The sequence below is a fragment of the Macrosteles quadrilineatus genome, unplaced genomic scaffold (genome assembly GCF_028750875.1).
Source record: "Macrosteles quadrilineatus isolate MER2022 unplaced genomic scaffold, UCM_ALF_1.0 Scaffold_3__2_contigs__length_128488019, whole genome shotgun sequence".
In the NCBI taxonomy this organism is placed as follows: Eukaryota; Metazoa; Arthropoda; class Insecta; order Hemiptera; family Cicadellidae; genus Macrosteles; species Macrosteles quadrilineatus.
In genome coordinates, this window is record NW_026542596.1 from 27682161 (window position 1) to 27703737 (window position 21577).

A 21577-nucleotide genomic window follows, 5' to 3' on the forward strand; every position below is an offset into this window, starting at 1 on the left:
TTTAAAAAGAATTTGTGAAATTTTGTGTTTTTAGGGACAAAAATGGGAAAACCCTTTTTTTACCCCATAAAACCCCCCATAAACCCCCGTTCCCATAGTCCGATCATGCTGGTTCGCGAACTCATTCAAGTTTATCCCGCCTTACACCTTCAAACGAAATTGTATAAAAATCGGACAAAAATTACTCAAGTTATAGATGGACACATGCATACATAAAAATTTGAACGAATTGTGTTTTTGGCCTCTGGGGACATAAAAATGAAAAAGTAAATCGGTCCCGGGCCTAGGTCTTACCATGAGACCTACGGTAATAGCTACTTCCCTATAGGGAAATTCGCTAAAATGCTTGTGCAATAGACTTTTTTGGATAATTTAAATCACTATTCTTAACTCGTGACATTTGTTTTTGCCAAATGACTTCCAGATTGAAATAATATAGAAACAAAATAGCTATTTCATTGCTAGCCGGTCATTCTAATACTCCCCAACCCCAACCGATCAATTTTACCTGCTCCCTTTTCGACAGTCTATAAAAACCATATACAAATATCCTAGATAGTGATTGGTGCACAAATGTATAGTTTGAGGTTTTCTAGAGTTTCAAGTGACCTTACTTGATTCTTTGGCTCCTTTTCTGAATGTATCGTAGAGAGTTCTGGCATCAGGACTGAGAAAGGATACAAACTTTCCGTCCTTTGACTCTTTGTAGAATTTGGAAACTCGCACAATCTCTGGCCCCTGGACAAAAAGAATGGTTATAACAGTTATATGTTACAAAAAATGCCATGTTTATTTTTTAATTTCACTTTTCAATTTTTTGCTCTTAAACTCTAGTTGAATTCGTTACACTCTACAGTAGGAAGGGATAAATTAGAGGAAACTTTAGACTTGGATTAAAGATTTTAATTTACTTACAAAGATGGGACACTGAAACCAACAACTATATATTTACAACATTGGAACAATCACTATTAGCAAAGATTACATATGCTAACACAAAATTGCGTTAGCATATATGTAATCTTTGCTATTAGTATTAATATTATTTAACAGATGAAAATACCATCTGTTCCAAATTCAAATACATTTAAACAATATTTTTATGGACATTAAAATTAATTGATCTTCAACAGAATTAGGGGGCCAATCTATAAAAATTACACATTCTCATAAAAAAACTACCTCAAGCAGGGTTTTCCTAGACGCGGAAGAGGAGTGCGTAGGGCAGAGAGTGAAGGAGGGCGGAAAAGCGATTAACATGGTGTTCCACACCTCTTCTAGCAAAACAGTAACATTAAATTACCTAAGACAACAGAAGTCCGCTTTTTATTTTCCTCTCTCCATGCTTTGGTTCCAAGCCTAGGAAAACCCAGCTTAACTAATCAGCTAATGTAATTGAAAGGAATGTACAGTAGGATCATTTTAGCTAGAGATAACGCTGCAGAAACCTTGCAGCAGCCTATTGAGGACTACTATTTGTAATCAATGGATAGTATTATACAAGTGTGTGAATTTTGAGCTCTTTGCAAATTATTTTACTCACCCTTTATTCACCTTTAGCTTAAAACCGAGTTTGGGAGTTTGTTGATGATTATTAAGTGATTTACTGCCTCACATTCACATTTCATTCAGATGACACAACAAGCAGTAAATGTGAAGGTTGTGTAAGTATTAGAGAACAGGTGTTGATATCAGGGAGTCTGACCTTGGACCAGAATATCACGACCGCGCCATGTGTCACCGCGACGCCTCACCTGTATCTACCGGAGACACGGTTGGCGCTTCCCACACTCCGGGTGACAGATGATTGCTGAATTTGGAAAAGTGAGATTAGCAGCATCCTTACACCTTTGTTATGATCAAAACAAAATCACTAAGATCTTCCGAGATCGCAGCAACATTTACACAATTTTTTACTTGACACAGTTGTTGAGAAGCTGCTTGCCTGATGTTCAACGCAGGTAAGTGTGGACTTCGAAACGCCGTTAATGAGTGGAAACCTCAATTGAAGGCTATATTGACGCCAATGATTTAAAAAATGTAAGTTTCCCAGTCCTGTACTACACTGATTCACAGGCTTTTCCCGGATATCAAAACTCACATACAGCTTGATACACACAGAATATCTGCAAAAATATGTTAAAACAATATATAGCCTAGCATGTATGGTATATAATAGTAAAGGGAGCCTCCACATGTAACAGTAAACCCTATAGGTAGTTTTTGTATCTTTGCGTGTATTAAAAAAACCAAAAATACGCATATCAATGCTGATGAAAAGGAATTTCGTGATTGGTTTCGATAACTGGGTAATGGAACCCTAACCAGTCGCAAAGGAGTTAGGAATCCGCCGATGATGAGGTATATTTTGTTCGATAGAATATGTAAAGTCAATCGCCCCTTTAAGATGAATACCACCACACAAACTTCACTAATTGTAGTTTTTAGCGAATTTCCCAGGGAATAAGCTATTACCGTAGGTCTCATGGTAAGACCTGGACTCGGGACCGATTTACTTTTTCATTTTGATGTCCCCAGAGGCCAAAAACACCATCCGTTCAAATTCATATCTAATATATAAAATTCTCGTGTCACAGTGTTTGTCTGCAAACTCCTCTGGAACGACTTCACCGATCGTTATGAAATTTGGTGTGTAAATTCTGTAGGTATGCGAATCGGACGTAAACTATTTCCCGTTTCGAAATTCTTAAAAGGGCTCCGCCCCAGTGGCTCTAGAGTTTCCCATGTTAACCTTATGAGAAATGGAATTAATGAATCTTAACAGCTGTTTCAATTAAACAAGTTGGTTCTGTTCTATGATGTAAAAAAAAAGTTACCATTAAAGTTACAAGGATTACCAACAGGGTGCAGCACTATTATTTCTTTTACATTTATGACAACAGCTAATTTGCAACCAAAAGGTGAGTGAGCGTAGCGAACGAACTTCAACCTGGAGGCGAGTTAGCGTAGCGAACGAGCTAACCTGAAGGCAAGTGAGCGCAGCGAACGAGCTCCAACCTAAAGGTGAGTGAGCGTAGCGAACGAGCTCCAACCCAAAGGTGAGTGAGCGTAGCGAACGAACTTCAACCTGGAGGCGAGTTAGCGTAGCGAACGAGCTAACCTGAAGGCAAGTGAGCGCAGCGAACGAGCTCCAACCTAAAGGTGAGTGAGCGTAGCGAACGAGCTCCAACCCAAAGGTGAGTGAGCGTAGCGAACGAACTTCAACCTGGAGGCGAGTTAGCGTAGCGAACGAGCTAACCTGAAGGCAAGTGAGCGCAGAGAACGAGCTCCAACCTAAAGGTGAGTGAGCGTAGCGAACGAGCTCCAACCCAAAGGTGAGTGAGCGTAGCGAACGAACTTCAACCAGGACGTGATAGAGCGATGCGAACGAGATCATCTTTGAAAATTAAACGTAACGGTACTTTCTTTCCATCGGTCTGTCTTAGGGGAAACCTATAACTTAGGCGATACGAAGTTCGCCGGGTCAGCTAGTATCTATATATATATATGTGTGTGTGTGTCCGTCAGCACGATAACTTGAACAAAAATTATCTGATTTTGATTAAATTTTGTATAAACGTGTAAACCTACATTTATTTGAACGAGTTCGCAAACCAGCATGATCGGACCATGGTAACAGGGGTTTATGGGGGGCTTTATGGGATAAAAATGGGGTTTTCCCATTTTTGACCCTAAAAACATAAAATTTTGGATGTAGAGCTTAAAAAAAGAAATAATTTAGTATATTGAAGCATTGTTGTATGCTTAATGGTAACGGAGAAAATTCAAAAAAGTGCAAATTTAAAATTCCCTTGTTATTCTTATGGAGAAAATGAAAACTGTTGTGGTTTACTTGTTTATGGATATATATTAATAAAATTTGGCAAATTTATTTATTTCATCCTATACTATATACTATTGACTTATGGTTGAAAAACGCTGGGAAGACACCATTAAAATTCTAGACGATTCAGCTCAGTAGTAATTATAAACCCCTAAAAATACATTTTAAAATTTATACCATAAGAATAACATTAACATTAGAAGCTACCTTCTTTTTCTTTTCATTTGTTTACATTTTGCGACCAACAATTTTGTTGTCTACTTAAGACAGAGAGAACGACTTTTCCTCTAAGCTCTTTCATTCATGGAGTAAAGAGTTTGACGTCTATCAATATATGACATTATAATTTCACAACTTTCAGAATAATAAATTGAACTTTACAATACTAGTCGGCAGCTATATACAATTTATGTTCAGTATACAAATTCACCTTTACATTACAAATATATATGTATATTTTTAGTACTCAGCAGATTTTTACTTAATTAAATTTAATGTTGGTATTGACTATTAAATAGTCAAAGATGTTAGTCTATTTTTATACTAAAATGCTATGCGAAGGGAGGGAAACAGGTCCACGACTAGGATGTAGTGAAGGTAGTAGTCAAAGCGAGCAGTCCAGAGAGTGGTATCCCTTTGTTACAGTTAGATTTATGTATCTGCAATACTTAAATGCCATGGGAAGGGAGGGAAACAGGTCCGTATTAATGAAGTCGGGAAACATTTGTATAAAGTACTAAAAAATAAGGTCGGCTTCTAAAATATGATAAAATATTTTTACAATAAGTGTTCATTATTTCAACCCGTTATTAATAGAGTGACTAGGCTATTAGAATTAGTTACATAAGCTTTAAGTCTTTTAAACTTATCAAAATCGAAAATTATGACTGTTATTATAGCCCAGTCAATGAATGCAATAAAACACCCTTTTTCGCAACTAAATGGTGGAAAGCTGGATTTTTTATATGTGATAGAACCACATGAGAGGTGTATTTTCCCAAAAGTCCCCACTTCTACCCCTTGAGCTTTCCCCCCCCCCCACCCCCTCCAAACATAGAAATTGCAGTGTTTTACTTAATTGATCATAATTCGAATGCTATGTAAGCTATCGAGCTGCAATTTGTTTTTTTTTATTTCTGATTAGTTTTCCTACAACTTTTGTATTTATAATATTTTTCTAAAACAAATACTTAGGGAGATATAAAATTCTTATAGGTTGCGTGCAGAAACAAGAAGTTTATTCATTATTTCGGTTAATGAGGTTTAGAGGTACTACCGTTACTAATACTAGGTTAATAGGTTTTCTTTGTGTGCAACCTGTGCAACAGTTAAAAGTAACTGGATTGGGATCGTATGGCGCCATTTGGAACAGACGTGCGAATAGCCTCTGCCTCTATAGTAACAATATGTAAACATAATATATAAAAAATTTGATCGAATGGTGTTTTTGGCCTCTAGGGACATCAAAATGAAAAAGTAAATCGGTCCTGGGCTTAGGTCTTACCGTGCCACCTACGGTAATAGCTACTTCCCATATAATAAAAAAATTCGTTAAAAACAGATTAAGTAAACAAAAAATATTTTTTTAATGACCAAGGTTCAAAAAACTGGTAATAATATTGATTAGATTTATTACCCGATGAGATAACAGCGTTTTAAGAAAGAAAACCTATTATGTATCTTAATTATTTCCAACCAGTATTCCCAAACTCATTTATTTTCCCTAGTACTATAAATACTCGATAAAAATTCGATACGAGCATATTGGTTTCCCTCTAAAATTGCCGTTAAATAAATATCATAGCAATATTTTTCCAAGGAAGGATAACATTTGGGCCGCCGATAGAATAAACAAATAGGGCTTGGAGTGTTTCCAAAGTCTACTCGGGTCTTGAGTAGGTCTAGTACTGGGTGCTGCGCTGGGTACGGTGAATATCAACTAGGCACGGTTTTGTTGTTGATTTTTAAGATTTATATTGTTTGTTGGTTTTTAAAACTAAAAATATACAAAAAATGCTGATTGTACTTCCAGTTACGTATGATTTACAACATTGGCTTTTCAACTCAGTACTTAAAGACACACAGTGTGTTATAAACGAATTTCTCTCATATGGAAGAAGCTACTAACCATAGCTATTACCGTAGCCATAAGAACTAGAGACACTTCACTGACTTACTTTTTCATTTTGATGTCCCCAGAGACCAAAAACACTATTTGTAAACTAAACTGTATCAGCATTTGTAGCTATTTGTAAAGTAACCTTTATTGGATAAGGTGGGAGTAACTGTAATATTTTATAAGGAAAAATCACAAAAGTCGAAACAACTTTTGAAACATAAATTGTTACAGCAATGAGGGGTTGCACTATTTTATTTAGAATTATACTGTAAGGACCATAACAAATTAATTTTAATCAAACCCGGCTTTTTCCTTAAATCCAACTTTTTGTTATAGGCTATGGGGGGGTTGATGGGAAAATAAAATAAGTTACGACGTTACGATCACTTTTGAACCGTTACTTTTATGGAAATGGGAATTGTACCATTTTGTTCAGAATTTAAAGGACCATAACATACTAATTTCTAATCAAAACTGATCGGGCAATTTGTTTGGAAAATAATATTTTTCCGTTATTGTATGGGATTTTATAGGAAAATCACGATTAAAAATTTAAATTTCAAACAAATTAAAAACCCCTAGAGATACCATGGATTAGTACCTACAAACCAATTTTCATTAACTGTAGCTCTGTACACAGCCACCAAATGATAAACTCGTCATTAAAACAGTGCTTAAAATATCTCATGGTTTAACATAATCTTCAGACTGTATTCTTAGAACAAACTCAAAACGCACTGATTTTGGACCAGATCTAATGAAAAGTAAACAAAAAATAATTTGAAATATTCACCGAATGTCTTCCTAGCATGTATAATAACAACATCTTAACAACATCATCTTCTTAGCATGTAATCTATCTGCTAGTGTACACGTTGCTCGAAATCGAGCAATTTCAAAGAAGTAAAGTAGTTTTTTAAAAACAAATATAAGTCATCATTATTTCCTTTTAGTTTAAAGGACTCATAGATTCCGTACCTATCAGTTCCATATAATCAACACTTCGTGTAAATATTTTTTTCATTTTTCAAAAGCTGATCTGGTTTTTTAAATGTTTTCCACTTATAGCCGTATTAGGTTGTCCGTGTTGATCTTCGTCAATGATAATGTAGTCTGCATGGTGCCACCCATTGTCGTCAGTACGCTTACAAATTTCAGTAAATTATTTATAGCGATAACATTTTGTTTACATGACTAAGAACTACCTGATTTTCTGCATAACCTCTCTGTTGCAATTTTATTTGTATTAATTGTCATTCATTTGGCTAGTTACTGTTATATCGTAAATTATATTTACCTGAAAAAAAATGGCAGAATTGAAAGGCCTAATATCGTTCAGATGGTTTTTGTTTCCCTTAAATGTGAATGATAATGTGAAAAATGCGAATCCTTCAATGAAAGGTTTATTAAGGTTTCTTGCATGTAGTCACATTCTTTTAAAATCACTTGACTTTTATGAAAACGTATATTTTGACTAATATCATTTCCGTACCAGTTTAATTCGGACCTAGGGGGTTTCCTTTGGAAATCATCATAAAGTTAAGTGATATAAAGTGTTACAGTTAAGTTAAGTGCTACAAAATAGTAGCACTTTGGCTAACATCCTTGCTCATTGTTTGTGGGAATCTTCATATTGTAGCTGTAGGTGTTCTTCATTATATAGGTTGATAATAATAGTACGCTTTTTTAAATCTCTATTTCTTCAACTTGGTGGCGTTGCTATGTTTCCATGGTTAACAAATCGGTTCTTTCAATGATTTCTCGAGAAATACAGTACTATGTCAATTCATTATTCTTATTTGGTAAAATATATCAAATTGTCCAGGCTTTCTCGATTTTTAGCGAATTTCCCTATAGGGAAGTAGCTATTACCGTAGGTCTCATGGTAAGACTTAGGCCCGGGACCGATTTACTTTTTCATTTTAATGTCCCCAGAGGCCAAAAACACCATACGTTGAAATTTTTATATATGTATATATATATATATATATAGATATATATATATATAGATTTATATATATATATATGTGTCCGTGAACACGATAACTTGAGTAATTTTTATCCGATTTTGATGAAATTTGGTTTGAAGGTGTAAGGCGGGATAAACTTGAATGAGTTCGCGATCCAGCATGATCGGACCATGGGAACAGGGTTTTATGGGGGGTTTTATGGGGTAAAAATTGGTTTTTCTCACTTTTTACCCTCAAAACACAAAATTTCCCAATTTTTCTCTCAACCTTCTTAAAGAGCTTAAAAAAACAAACAATTCAGTATATCAAAGTGTTTTTGTACGGTTATTGGTTGCGGAGAAAACTAAAAAAATTGTAAATTTAAAATTCCCATGTTATTCTTATGGAGAATATTGTAAAATGTTGTAGTTTGCTTGTTTATGGATATATTTTGATCAAACTTGGCAAATTTATTTATTTTATAGTAAGCTATCAATATTTTACTAAAAACACACTACTTTATTAGTTTCCTTGTAGCAGCAAACCTAGGTACTCGTTAAACCTAATGTTATTTAAATAGATCAATTGAAAATCAATTCGGCCAAATGGAAATTCGCTTAGACGGCAGGTTTGCTGCGGCGGGGGTATTTATATTGTAATATGTACGAATGTAAATTAAAATATTAAATGTTTAGTTTAACCAAAATCAGTAAATGTACTCAATGCGTTTTATTGAATTGAAAAATAAATAACAGCAATTAAATTATACAGCTGATCAAAATGTAAACAATTACGTTCTTCATAAGAATAACATGGGAACTTCCAAAGCCACTGGGGCAGAGCCCAAGGGATTTTTTCAAAATTGTAAGGCAAATCAGTTTGCAAATCTACGCGTCACGCTCTTTGCAATGAGACGTCAATGGATAATATCGGTTAAGAAATGGCGGAGGAGTTCAACCGACAAACTTCGCGTGTTCGCGTATTAATTCTAAAGATTTACAAGAAATGTTGATTACCCATCGATTACTTATGTACATTTTGAGTATTTCCATAACCTTTGAGTCGAATCTGTTAAAGTCATCAGCAATCCTTATATCCTTATACTGTATACAGGGTGGCTGAAAAGTAACTTGCACCCCCCCTTAACTTTTCAACCATTTGAGATATTTGAAATCTGTTTGCGGCAACCTTCTTAGATATGAGGGGCTACAATAATTATGGTCAATTTTGAAAATTTTGACCTTAGGGGTAGTTGGGGGTAGGGAGTAGCTCAAAATTTTCAAATGACAAGTATAGTCGAGTTTGGTATCATTTTACAGGTCTTCAGGAAACATAAAAATTGACATAAAGAAAATCAAAATCGGCCCATTAATAACAAAATGGCGCCCTAAAACGTTTCAAATCCAAATAACCATGAGGGTGGCTAAAAAATAACTTTCACTCCCTTTAACTTTTTAACTATTTGAGATATTTGAAATCGGTTTTTGGCAACTTGTTTGGATTTGAAGGGCTACAATAATTATGGTCAGTTTTGAAAATTTTGCCCTTAGGGGTAGTGGGGGTAGGGGGTAGCTCAAAATTTTCAAATAGCAAGTATAGTTGAGTTTGGTATCATTTTACAGGTCTTGACGAAACATAAAAATTAACATAAAGAAAATAGAAATCGGAGCATTAATAACAAAATGGCAGCTAAAATTGATTAAGACAATGGTCATTAAAAGTAGTTTTGAACTGCAATTTTGTTATTAATGCTCCGATTTTTATTTTCTTTATGTTAATTTTCATGTTTCGTCAAGACCTGTAAAATGATACCAAACTTGTCTATACTTGCTCTTTGAAAATTTTGAGCTACCCCCTACCTCCACTACCCCTAACGGCAAAATTTTCAAAACTGACCATAATTATTGTAGCCCTTCATATGCAAACAAGTTGCCGCAAACCGATTTCAAATATCTCAAATAGTTCAAAAGTTAAAGGGGGTGCAAGTTAATTTTCAGCCACCCTCATGGTTATTTGGATTTGAAACGTTTTAGGGCGCCATTTTGTTATTAGTTGGCCGATTTTGGTTTTCTTTATGTCAATTTTTATGTTTTCTGAAGACCTGTAAAATGATACCAAACTCGACTATACTTGTCATTTGAAAATTTTGAGCTACCCCCTACCCCCACTACCCCTAAGGGCAAAATTTTCAAAATTGACCACAACTATTATAGCCCCACATATCTAAGAAGGTTGCCGCAAACAGATTTCAAATATCTCAAATGGATGAAAAGTTAAGGGGGAGTGCAAGTTACTTTTCAGCCACCCTGTATAATACGTGAAGGCGATTTCTACGAAACATTACTCCTCCGTTAATAATTGACGGATTTTGACAAACGAGGTGTCAAAATTAAGTATTTGTTGAGTAGACGCCCCCTTTCACCAATTCCTGTAATAACAGTCCTCGGGCTTTGCCCCACAGGCTATCAAAATCCCAATGTATTTCTTATGAAGAAAAGATTTTGTTTACTTTAAACAGACGAATAATTTGTATTAATTCCATGCTAAAACAGCTGTTTATAGAAAACGCATGATAGCGTTCGTTTTCAGAGTTGAGCTCATTTTCAGTTTCGATAAAGTGATTGATTACATTATCTTTGAGTTGACTCTTTTAAGTCATCGGAAATTATGACTGTTAATTCGTTTTGAAATAACACCTGGAATACTTAGCAATTGCTCGAATTCGAGCAACAGGTGCACTAGTTATGACTGTTATTCGTCAACACCTGTAATAATAGTCCAGTCAAGTTAAACACCCGTGCGTGCAAAAGGTCATGTAGTTCTAGTTTTTTAGTATGTTGTTAGGACCTATACCACAAATAAGAAACCAAGTTTGCAGCTTCGAAAGACCTGTGCTACCAGCGTAGTAGCCAAAAAACCGTAAAAATCAAACACTTTTTCACTTTTTGCTAAATATCTTCTAAAGTATGCCTCTAACAGAAAATAATGCCTTAACCTGTCAAAACAGTATAAAATTTGCTTACGTTTGAGACTATAACGACTCCAATACGTCCATTATCAATGGATATACAACACTTTAAAAACGATAGAAATTTTCAAAAAAATGAAAAAGTTTAGTCATAGTCTATTATTTTGTGTCATATTTTTAAAAGTACTCATCCAAAAAAAATCTATATGAAATTAAATGAAAGATAATTTAATTAGCTTTCATTTGAACCCCAGCAAGCACTTATAGGCCAAATGGTTCATTCAAAAACAGCAGATAACATAGAACATGAAAAACGAATGTTAGAACCAGTGTAAAAATTATTTATCAATATCACAGTTTATTCTCCTGTTGCCTGCAACCCAATCAGCTGTTAGTTGGTGACATTAACATAAACAGCTGATCAGCTGTTACTATTTATTATTTCAATTGTTTAAAGTTTATTTACTTTTAGTGATGGTGTTTACTTTTATCATGCTAGATGCGGAGCTTGGTTTAAAAAAATGATTTGATGTGATATGTCTATTCCTACGGGCGTTTGTTTTGTGTGCCTTAGGGCTTTAGATAAAGACCCTGTCATAATTGTTAAACAACGTGGTATTCGAGCACTTATAGACGCGAGTGCAAAACGTGGCCTCACGGAAAATTTAACTTTTCTTCGTCCGCTTCATGAAGTCACCATTCATGATGCATGTAGAAAAAGATATACTATTGTGATGTGAGCAATGTGGAAGCTGCAGTACGTAGAGGAGGGGATTCTATTCCACAAACAACAGTATCTACTAGAGCATCAAGCTGTATCCGTTCGACCTTACACAGTATTTGTTTATTGTGCGGTGAAGACATCACTGACGACTTTATCAAGCTACAACAGAAACTGCCACTTTCACGAAGAAATCTGGTCCATAGAGTTGAGCAATTGGGTGCAAGGATTCAGAAGAGTAGCAAAGATGAAGCTGGCTGCTGCCACTACTCCACAACCTCCCACAATCACCAGCACACCCAAGTATCACCACAGTCAGTACTTTTTACCCATGCGTTTACAGGGTGCGACACAACCTCAGCACCGTTTGGCCATGGCAAAACCAAATTCAATCATTTGCTGGGTAAAAGTACAGAACTTGCTGATCTGGCTAAGGTCTTCCTACACCAAGACTCCACCAAGGAAGCTGTAAAATTGGCAGGCATTAAAATGCTTTGTGGCTCTTTATGGGGGTGACATTCAAACTGAGGCCTTGGATCACCTTCGCTACAAGAGGTTTGTCTCTTCTAACAACATCAACCTTGCCCGTCTACTACTGTCAGAGGATGCTGCAGGCCCCCACGCTCTCAGGTGCTACCACCAAGTTCAAAAATGGTTGGGTGCTGACAAAAATCCTACTGATTAAGGATGGAATCTCGAATATCAAGGACTTACCCCCGTTACGTCTACCATGGATCCTGCTCCCGAAATACTCCTGCGCAAAATATCATGCAAGTGCAAAAAGGTTTGCAGCGGAAGATGCAGCTGCCGTAAAGCAGGGCTGAAATGTTCCCTCCTTTGCCAAGCTTGTGGTGGAAAATCCTGCTCAAATACTCCGAGACTGGAACTCGATGCTTCAGATGATGAGGATAAGGATCTTAGAATTGAGTGTGCATCGGTTGACCCGGCCAACATCGGCAACGAAGCATTTCAAAATTTTCCCGAACCAAGGCTGGCGATAGTCAGAAAATTTTAAATACTTTCTAATATACTTGGGTTTTTGTCAGTCTCATGTAATATAATTATTCTTTTTATTTAATAAATTGTCACTACCTCCAGATCCGTTAAATAGTTTACTTTTATTTCTGCAAAATCCCCTTCTTACATTCTATGTTATCTGCCGTTTTTGAAAGAACCATTGGGTCTAGATGTGTCCACTGGGGCCAGCTGATCAGCTGGTTTATATTAATGTCACCAACTAACAGCTGATTGGGTTACAGGCAACAGGAGAATAAACTGTGATATTGATAAATAATTTGTACACTGGTTCTAACATCCGTTTTTCACGTTCTATGTTATCTGCTGTTTTTGAATAAACCATTTGGTCTATAAGTGCTTGCTGGGGTTCAAATGAAAGCTAATTAAATTATCTTTCATGTAATTCCATATAGATTTTTTTTATGAGTACTTTTAACAATATGACACAAAATAATAGACCATGACTAAACTTTTTCATTTTTTTTTTTAATTTCTATCGTTTTTAAAGTGTTGTATATCCATTGATAATGGACGTATTGGAGTCGTTATAGTCTCAAACGTAAGCAAATTTTATACTGTTTTGACAGGTTAAGGCATTATTTTCTGTTAGAGGCATACTTTAGAAGATATTTGGCAAAAAGTGAAAAAAGTGTCTGATTTTTACGTATTTTAGGCTACTACGCCGGTAGCACAGGTCTTTCGAAGCTGCAAACTTGATTTCTTATTTGTAGTATAGGTCCTAACAACATACTAAAAAATTAGAACTACATGACCTTTTGCAAGCAAGACCCTTTTTTATGTTTAATTTGACTGGACTATAAAGAGTGTCCCATTAAGAACGCCGGATTTCAGGAGCGTCTTATCCTTATCTGTATTTCAATAGGAATAACCAAATTATCAGCGATGTTATCAGTATTAGGTCCCATTTGTAATCATGAATCGCTACACGACGGATCAACGCGTGATGATAGTTAAAGCACAGAAAACATACTACTATAACCCAGAATGCCAACCGCATGGTAAAAAGCATTAAGTGTTTTGAGAGAGCTTTGCCTGTCAATCGTAGGCAGCGCCACCAGCGTTGCTATGCTGAGTGCATGGCAACGCTGGTGGCGCTGCCTAGTGCCTACGATTGACAAGCAAAGCTCTCTCAAAACACTTAGGCTAGGATTATACTAGGACGCTGGCGTCCGAGAGACCAGCGTCCCGGACGCTAGCGGGGCATTAAATCAAATGGGGGCGATTATACTATGGATGCTAGCGTCGGATGCTAAAAAAAGCCACCGAAAGCTCGTAGTTACTAGTAGTACGCTTATTCTGCGCGTAACGGGATGAGTGAACATGAGCGCAATAATGAAAGAGTCCACCCAAACCTAGCATACTTACCGGTGTCACTGGTGAACACAAAAATGTTATTTGTATCGGCAAATTAACCCATGAGTCGGGGCAAATAATGGTGAGTCGGTGGCTCAGTCGGTAGCGTCACGCGGACTTCGGGCCCAAGGCAGCGATGTCGTGGGTTCGGATCCTGGTCACAGCCACTAAATTTCAGTTCACCTTTGTCCTGAACCGGCTCACCCCTTGCTTTGCTGTAAACGATCCACGCACGGGCGCTTAGTCTATGTGGACGGGCAAATGCAAGGTTAAAAGAGGCTGCCAGTGCCAACCTCTTAAAAAAACCAAATCTCAGTCAACAAAAATCCTAACTTCTTGTCCATTAATTAACCAAAGTCATTGGTAATATACGTAATGTATTTCCTGTTTCCCTCTCTTCTCATAGCATTTTATTATTGCAGATACATCAATCTAACTGTCAAAGAGTTCCCATCACAAAGAGTTAATCACAAAGAGTTCCCACACTCTGGACTGTTCACCTTGACTACTTCCTTCACCACTTCCTACGTCGTGGGCCTGTTTCCCTCTCAGCTCATAGCATTTTAGTATTGCAGATACATTAATCTAACTGTCACAAAGGTTCCCACACTCCGGACTCCTCGCCTCGACTACTCCCTTCACCACTTCCTACGTCGTGGACCTGTTTCCCTCCCTTCCCATAGCATTTTTAGAATTGCAGACACTGTACATTATTCTAATTATCACTAAGGGTTTCTACACACCAGAATGCTCGCCTCGACTACTTCCAGTACCACTTCCTACGTCGTGGACCTGTTTCCCTCCCTTCCTATAGCATTTTAATATTGCAGTTACATTAATCTAACTGTCACAAAGGGTTTCTACACTCCGGACTGCTCGCCTCGACTACTTCCATCACCGCTTCCTACGTCGTGGACCTGTTTCCCTCCCTTCCCATAGCATTTTAGAATTGTAGTTACATTAATCTAACTGTCACAAAGGGTTTCTACACTCCAGAACGCTCACCTCGACTACTTCCATTACCACTTCCTACGTCGTGGACCTGTTTCCCTCCCTTCCCATAGCATTTTAGAATTGCAGTTACACTAATCTAACTGTCACAAAGGGTTTCTAAACTCCAGAATGCTCGCCTCGACTACTTCCACTACCACTTCCTACGTCGTGGACCTGTTTCCCTCCCTTCCTATAGCATTTTAGTATTGCAGGTATATAAATCTAACTGTCACAAAGAGTTTCAACACTCCGGACTGCTCGCCTTGACTACTTCCATCACCGCTTCCTACGTCGTGGACCTGTTTCCTTCCCTTCCTATAGCATTTCAGTATTGCAGGTATATTAATCTAACTGCCACAAAGGGTTTCTACAATCCGGACTGCTCGCCTTGACTACTTCCTTTACCTACCGCTTCCTACGTCGTGGACCTGTTTCCCTCCCTTCCTATAGCATTTTATTATGGCAGATATATTAATCTAATTGCCACAAAGGGTTCCCACACTCCGGACTGCTCGCCTTGACTACTTCCTTCAACACTTCCTAAGTGTCGTGGACCTATTTCCCTCCCTTCCCATAGCATTTTTAGAATTGCAGATACATTATTCTAATTGTCATAAAGGCTTCCCACACTCCGTACTGCTCACATTGACTACTTCCTTCACCACTTCCTACATCGTGGACCTATTTCTCTCCCTTAAGTATTACCGATACGTTAATTTAACAGTCATAAAGGGTTTCCGTACTCCTTTCTTTTCACTGCTCACCTTTCCGCTTCCTCTACGTCGGGGACCTTTTCCCCCCCCCCTTCGCATAGCATTTTAATATAAAAATATACCAACATCTTTGAATATTTAATATTCAATGCCAACATTAAATTGAATAATGTAAAAAGTTGCTTTGTTCTAAATACATACATACCTATATACTTTTAATTTAAAGGTGGATTTTAATACTGAACATAAACGGTATATAACTGCCGACTAATATTGTTAAGTTCAATTTATTATTCTGAAAGTGTTGTGAATTTTAATTAGCTTAAATAACATTATTCTGAAAGCTGTGAAATTATAATGATATATATTCATAGACGCCAAACTGTTTACTCCATGAATGAAAGAGCTTAGAGTAAAAGTCGTTCTCTCTGTCTTAAGTAGACAACAAACTTGTTGGTCGCAAAACGTAAACAAATAAAAAGAAGAAGAAGGTAGCTCCTAATGTTATTCTTATGGGACAAATTTAAAAACGTTTTTTAAGTATTTTATAATTACTACTGAGCGGAATCGTCTAGAATTTTAATGGTGTCTTTACACTGGTGTCATAACTATTTGTGCAAAATTTGAACGCTATAAGTGCAACGGTTCTTGAGTTTTAGGTGCGAACACACTCACGGACTCACAGACAACTTTTCTCCGACTCCGCTATACACGATACATAGATTCGTTCACTTCGTTCACTCATCTATTATTATCTATTATCATCTATTAGTATCTATTATTAGTATCTATTATTATTATTATCTACCGTAGGTGGCATGGTAAGACCTAGGCCCGGGACCGATTTACTTTTTCATTTTGATGTCCCCAGAGGCCAAAAACACCATCCGTTCGTATAGATTTAAATATTATATATATATATGTCTGTAAACGCGATAACTGGAGTAATTTTTGTTCTATTTTGAAGAAATTTGGTTTTAAGGTGAAGGGTGGGATAAATTTGAATGAGTTCGCGAACCAGCATGAACATACCTTGGGAACGGGGTTTTATGTGCTAAAATAAACGGTATCAGCATTCTGACACATACTTTCTCCCATAAGTTTGTCAACAACCTTTATCATGTGTAAGCGGTGAGAGTAAATATACGGAAATGGGATTTGTACAATTTTGTTAAGAATTTAAAGGACTATAACATACTAAATTTTTATCAAAATCGTTCGGGTCATTTTTGGGAAAATCCGATTTTTCTGTTATTTTATGGGGATTTTATGGGAAAAATACATAATTTACAATCACTTTTGAACCGTAATTTTTACAGAAATGGGATTTGTACCATTTTGTTCAGAATATAAAGGACTATAAAATACTAAATTTTTATCAAAATCGTTCTGGCCATTTTTGGGAAAATCCTATTTTCCGTTATTTTATGAGGTTTTTATGGGAAAATAATATTTTTGACCATAACTTTTGCACCATATTTTTTACAGAAATAGGATTTGTACCATTTTATTCAGAATTCAAAGGGCTACAACATACTAAATTTTTATAAAAATTGTTTGGCCCATTTTTAAGAAAATCCTGTTTTTCCGTTATTTTATTGGGTTTTATGGGAAAATCCCCATTAAAAATAAAAATGTATAAAAAATAAAAAACCTATCAAAATTGTAAGGACCATAACATACTATGTTAAATCAAAACCGGATTTTTTTCTAAAATCCTATTTTTACTTTCTCCCCCTATACCATAGTATATGGAGAAAGTATTGTTTTCGTCAAAATTTTCGAGTTTGAGTTTTGAGTGGATATATTCGTTTTGGGTCCCCCTGGACCCAAAAAAGTGATTTTCGAAGTGATGTCTGTGTGTGTGTGTGTGTGTGCGTACGTTTGCATATCATTGTCGGGACACACGCCTGCATACGGCCAGACAGTCGGGCTAACACACGGTTGTCGGGACTCACACACGTCCCGACAAGCAAAGAATGCCTGAAACGTTGTAATCGGGTCCCAGAAACACTTAGAAAATTTTGTTTTAAATGTCCCGACAGTCAATGTACACCCCGGAGTCAGTGATGTCTATCTTAGTCGGGCCCCATATCTCACACGTACGGTGGCGCGGCAGTGGTGATTTGCGGAACTAATGAAGTGTGTGGTTGTCCCGACATTCACTTCAAATGCAGGTTTCATGATGAAGAGATGCAATGTTGCCAGTTCGAAGTTCCAACCGTTTTATGCATCATCTAGTGCTGACTGCTGGTGGTCGTGTCGTGGAGTGGAGCGGACTTGACCTTGCATGTTGCGTTGCTCCTCTGACTTAGACAGCGTTATAGTTGGAGCTGTTGTCTGCCTAATAGCGATATATTTTCTTCTACTGTAGTAACTCTCAACTCACTGAAGTTATTTGAGGTTATGTTATTGTTATTGTTTATGTCGGTGAGGAATTTAATAACTTTCAGTTAGTTATTCCGATTATTCCCGTACAAAAAGATCACCAAGTACTGAAAAACTATCAGTGGAATAAAATAATCAAATCAATTCAGTTATTTACGTGTATGGCAAATCATACAATTGATAGGCTAAGTAATTTATAGAACCATTTTATGGTGATTAGTTAAACTTAGGCCTTGCTAACTTGAAATTAATTTAATTAATTTGTAATTAATTCCAACTAGTTTTGTAATTAATTTTCTATAGTTAAAATATTTATTATATCTTACCATATATTTGTTATATAAAATATCGGGTACGGTTTCTTAACTTAACTGGGCTACGCTAATATAAATTGAAACCATCAATTCGATTAGTAAACCTTAAATCGATTGGTTCACTGTCGGTAAGTTTGGTTGGTTAGATTAGATTATTACAGTTTCATTTTAAAACTTATATAAGTAGGTTAAATATATTCATTACTAAGGGATATTCTCAATTGATGGTTTCAATCGATATTACCGTAGCCCAGATAAGAAACTGTACCCTAAATATTAAATAGCCTATATTTATATTTAAGAGGGTTCTGTTTAACTTACATGTTGTTTTCATATTTATTTTAATAGGTACAGGGATGTATTTAAATGATATATGTTAAGTTAAAAAATCATGAAAAATTAATAATCTTATGCCAAGCTATTTACCTCTAATAAAATCTATACCTCATTGAAAGACTGGTCACCCGCGATCGGGTGTCTCAGCGCAATACCCGACAAGACAAAAAGCTTCATTTCCCGAAGGTGAGGTTGGAAGTAGGAAAGAGGTTTTTCGTACTTTGGGTCTAAAATGTACAATGCCATCCCCTGTGACCTTAAGATGCTGGGTGTGCCAGCTTTTAGATCTAGACTAAAGAAAATGTATTTTTGTAAATAGCTAAAATCTTGTAAATAGGGGGATCAGTATTTTGTTTTGTCTTTAGTTTTAAGTTAGGATTAGTTAATTGACAAGAGTCATCCTGTAAAACAGTTTGTACTGAGGAGCGCTTGCTAATAAAAGGCATTTTTATTTATTTATGGTTCAATAGTTTCACTTGGCTATTAGATGGTCTTGGTTTTCATGACATTTTACATTTCGTCTAATTTTGGGGACTATGTATCTGGTTAATTTGTCATTTACTAAAACTCTATGTATTTATGACTTCGTTAACTAGGTTCTTCACGTTTGGGGGAGCTTAGCTATTAGATGGTCTTGATTTTTATGACGTTTTGCATTGTATCTAATTTTGGGGACTATGAACAGTATCTGGTTAATTTGTCATTTACTAAAACTATACATAATTGTATTTATGACTTCGTTAACTAGGTTCTTCACGTTTGGGGGAGGTGGCAGACAATGTTTAAGTCCTTTATTCAGAAGGTTAGTCTCTTTGTCTTCAAATAATATGTCAGTTTTTTGTCAAGTTTTGGGAAAAACTCATCTTTGCATTCAGTATTGTTGTTAGTGTTAAATTTGTTGTATTTGTCGATAAGCTTTGTTAATTTGTTATTCTGACTTTGTTTTTTCTTGCTGATTATACAGTATTATTCAGTTTGTCATTAATATTTTCTATTAGACCTATTGTGTTCTCAGGGCCTAACATGTTGGCTAGATAAGTAGGTGTTCTATATAGTTCCTGATTAATCATGTCTTTTTTGCCATAAAGTGATTATATATTTCCCCTGTAAGCCATAATGTCTCTGCTTTTAATTTTGCAATTTGTGCTGATTTTGAGTTATTGTTAATGGTCACTTTAACGCAGTTAGGCACAACTTTGTTCTTCAGGCATAGTTTGTTAAATTTGATGTTCTCGATAGTGTTCAGTAACTTTAACTTTAAGTTTTTGTAATCGTAGGAATATTTTATTTGCTCGCAAATTGACTAGAGTTCATTTCCCTACTACCGGATATTGAAGCTTTAAATAATAATAAATAATAAAATTAATAATAATAATAATAATAGAATAAATTTGTTACTTTGTTGTGTGTTACCTGTGTAAACAAGGCAACAAGTTTGTCTTATTTTATTATTTAAATCTTCAATATCCGGTAGTAGGAAAATGCACTCTGATTGGTTCTATGACTGTTTTGGTCATATAATGAAAAGGTCATTTATTTAAAAAATTTAGCTAGTTTCATACATTTGAATGGCTGAATTTTTTATGATGAGTTTTTAAATTCTTCCCACACATTTTTTACAACTCACATTATGAAACTTAGAGTAGTAGGCAACAATTGTAGGCCTATATATTCTATCATAACTTTTTTATTACTTATTTATTTTGTTAATAGTTAAATGAGGAATGTCTATTCACTAATAGAGTCAACCCCTCTTAACCAACATCGCATTAACCGATAATCGGATTATCCGCCCTTGATTGTAAAATATTACAGTTTTTTTAACCAACCTTGCTTCGTGAGCAGTTCGGTTTAACCACCACTTTCTAGGAATCTCGGGGATTTCCGCTCCCACGTTTATCTCCACAGAATGTGCCTAAGAATAGTTTTTTTGGTATTCATCCCAAAAATATTGCATGTTGCCAGTTTGTTATCAAGCACAAGCACATCTGATTTGTTATCTGTGCGGCAAAATTATAGTGTGTTACAATTTTTATAGCTAATTAACTGATCGCTAGAGTAAACGAAAAATGCAACTTGTATGAAGGGCAGGGGATGAAGGCTAACAACTCCAAGGTCAAGATAGTTTCTGTGACTGGAGCCTCCAGTGAGAGTCCATAAATCATCCTGTGTGTCGTAACAAAATGGTCTCTAGTTTCTTCAATTTCGACAATAAGTTCTGTACTGTATTACGATAGATTTATAAATCATAAATTAATATTAGCCTAGAGTACCAAAGTTATTAAAATACGCTTTTTCTATTGACTCTTACCTACAAGTATAATTTATACCATTAAAGTATTTGACTTAACCGTGTTTTGTGTTTATTTGTGATTTTTCAATCAATTCAAACACAGGAGGCAAGTAGTGTAGTTTACTTTATAAATAATAATGTAATTACAACTTCGAAATGGGATTGCCCGTTTTAACCAACTTTTTGCGTTATCCGACTTAGTCCGGTCCCATTAGTGTCGAGTAAGACGGGTCTACTGTATACTACAATTTGGTAATTTAAATAAGCTAAAGGACTGTTGTCTTGCTCAAATACAGGACATTTTTTTTTTTGCCCGACTGTCATTTTTTACTAAGCTGTTATTTTGAGCCCAAAATAATTGCGGAACTGTATTCTACTAATAAAGAACTTCAAGCTGATGTGCATTGACCTATGCTTTCATAATGACTTTCTTCCGGCTTCTAGCGGGCGCATAAATCACAGGAATCTTTGAACAGCTGTAATTTTTTACTCCGTTGTCCGCTTGGATTGGGTTTGTGGCATTGCGAATTTTGTCTGACTCCTGATGG

At 36.0% G+C, this 21577-nt stretch overlaps 1 protein-coding gene across 4 annotated transcripts in view; it reads right to left on the reverse strand.

The window, feature by feature from the left end:
* LOC128988639 (long-chain-fatty-acid--CoA ligase 1) overlaps positions 1 to 21577 on the reverse strand; it is a 100414-nt gene that overhangs the window by 32824 nt on the left and 46013 nt on the right. For all 4 annotated transcript variants that reach the window (XM_054410116.1, XM_054410115.1, XM_054410117.1 and 1 more), the window contains one exon: positions 615 to 738. In XM_054410116.1, coding sequence (XP_054266091.1) covers positions 615 to 738 — 124 coding nt within the window. The remainder of the gene's footprint in view (positions 1 to 614; positions 739 to 21577) is intronic.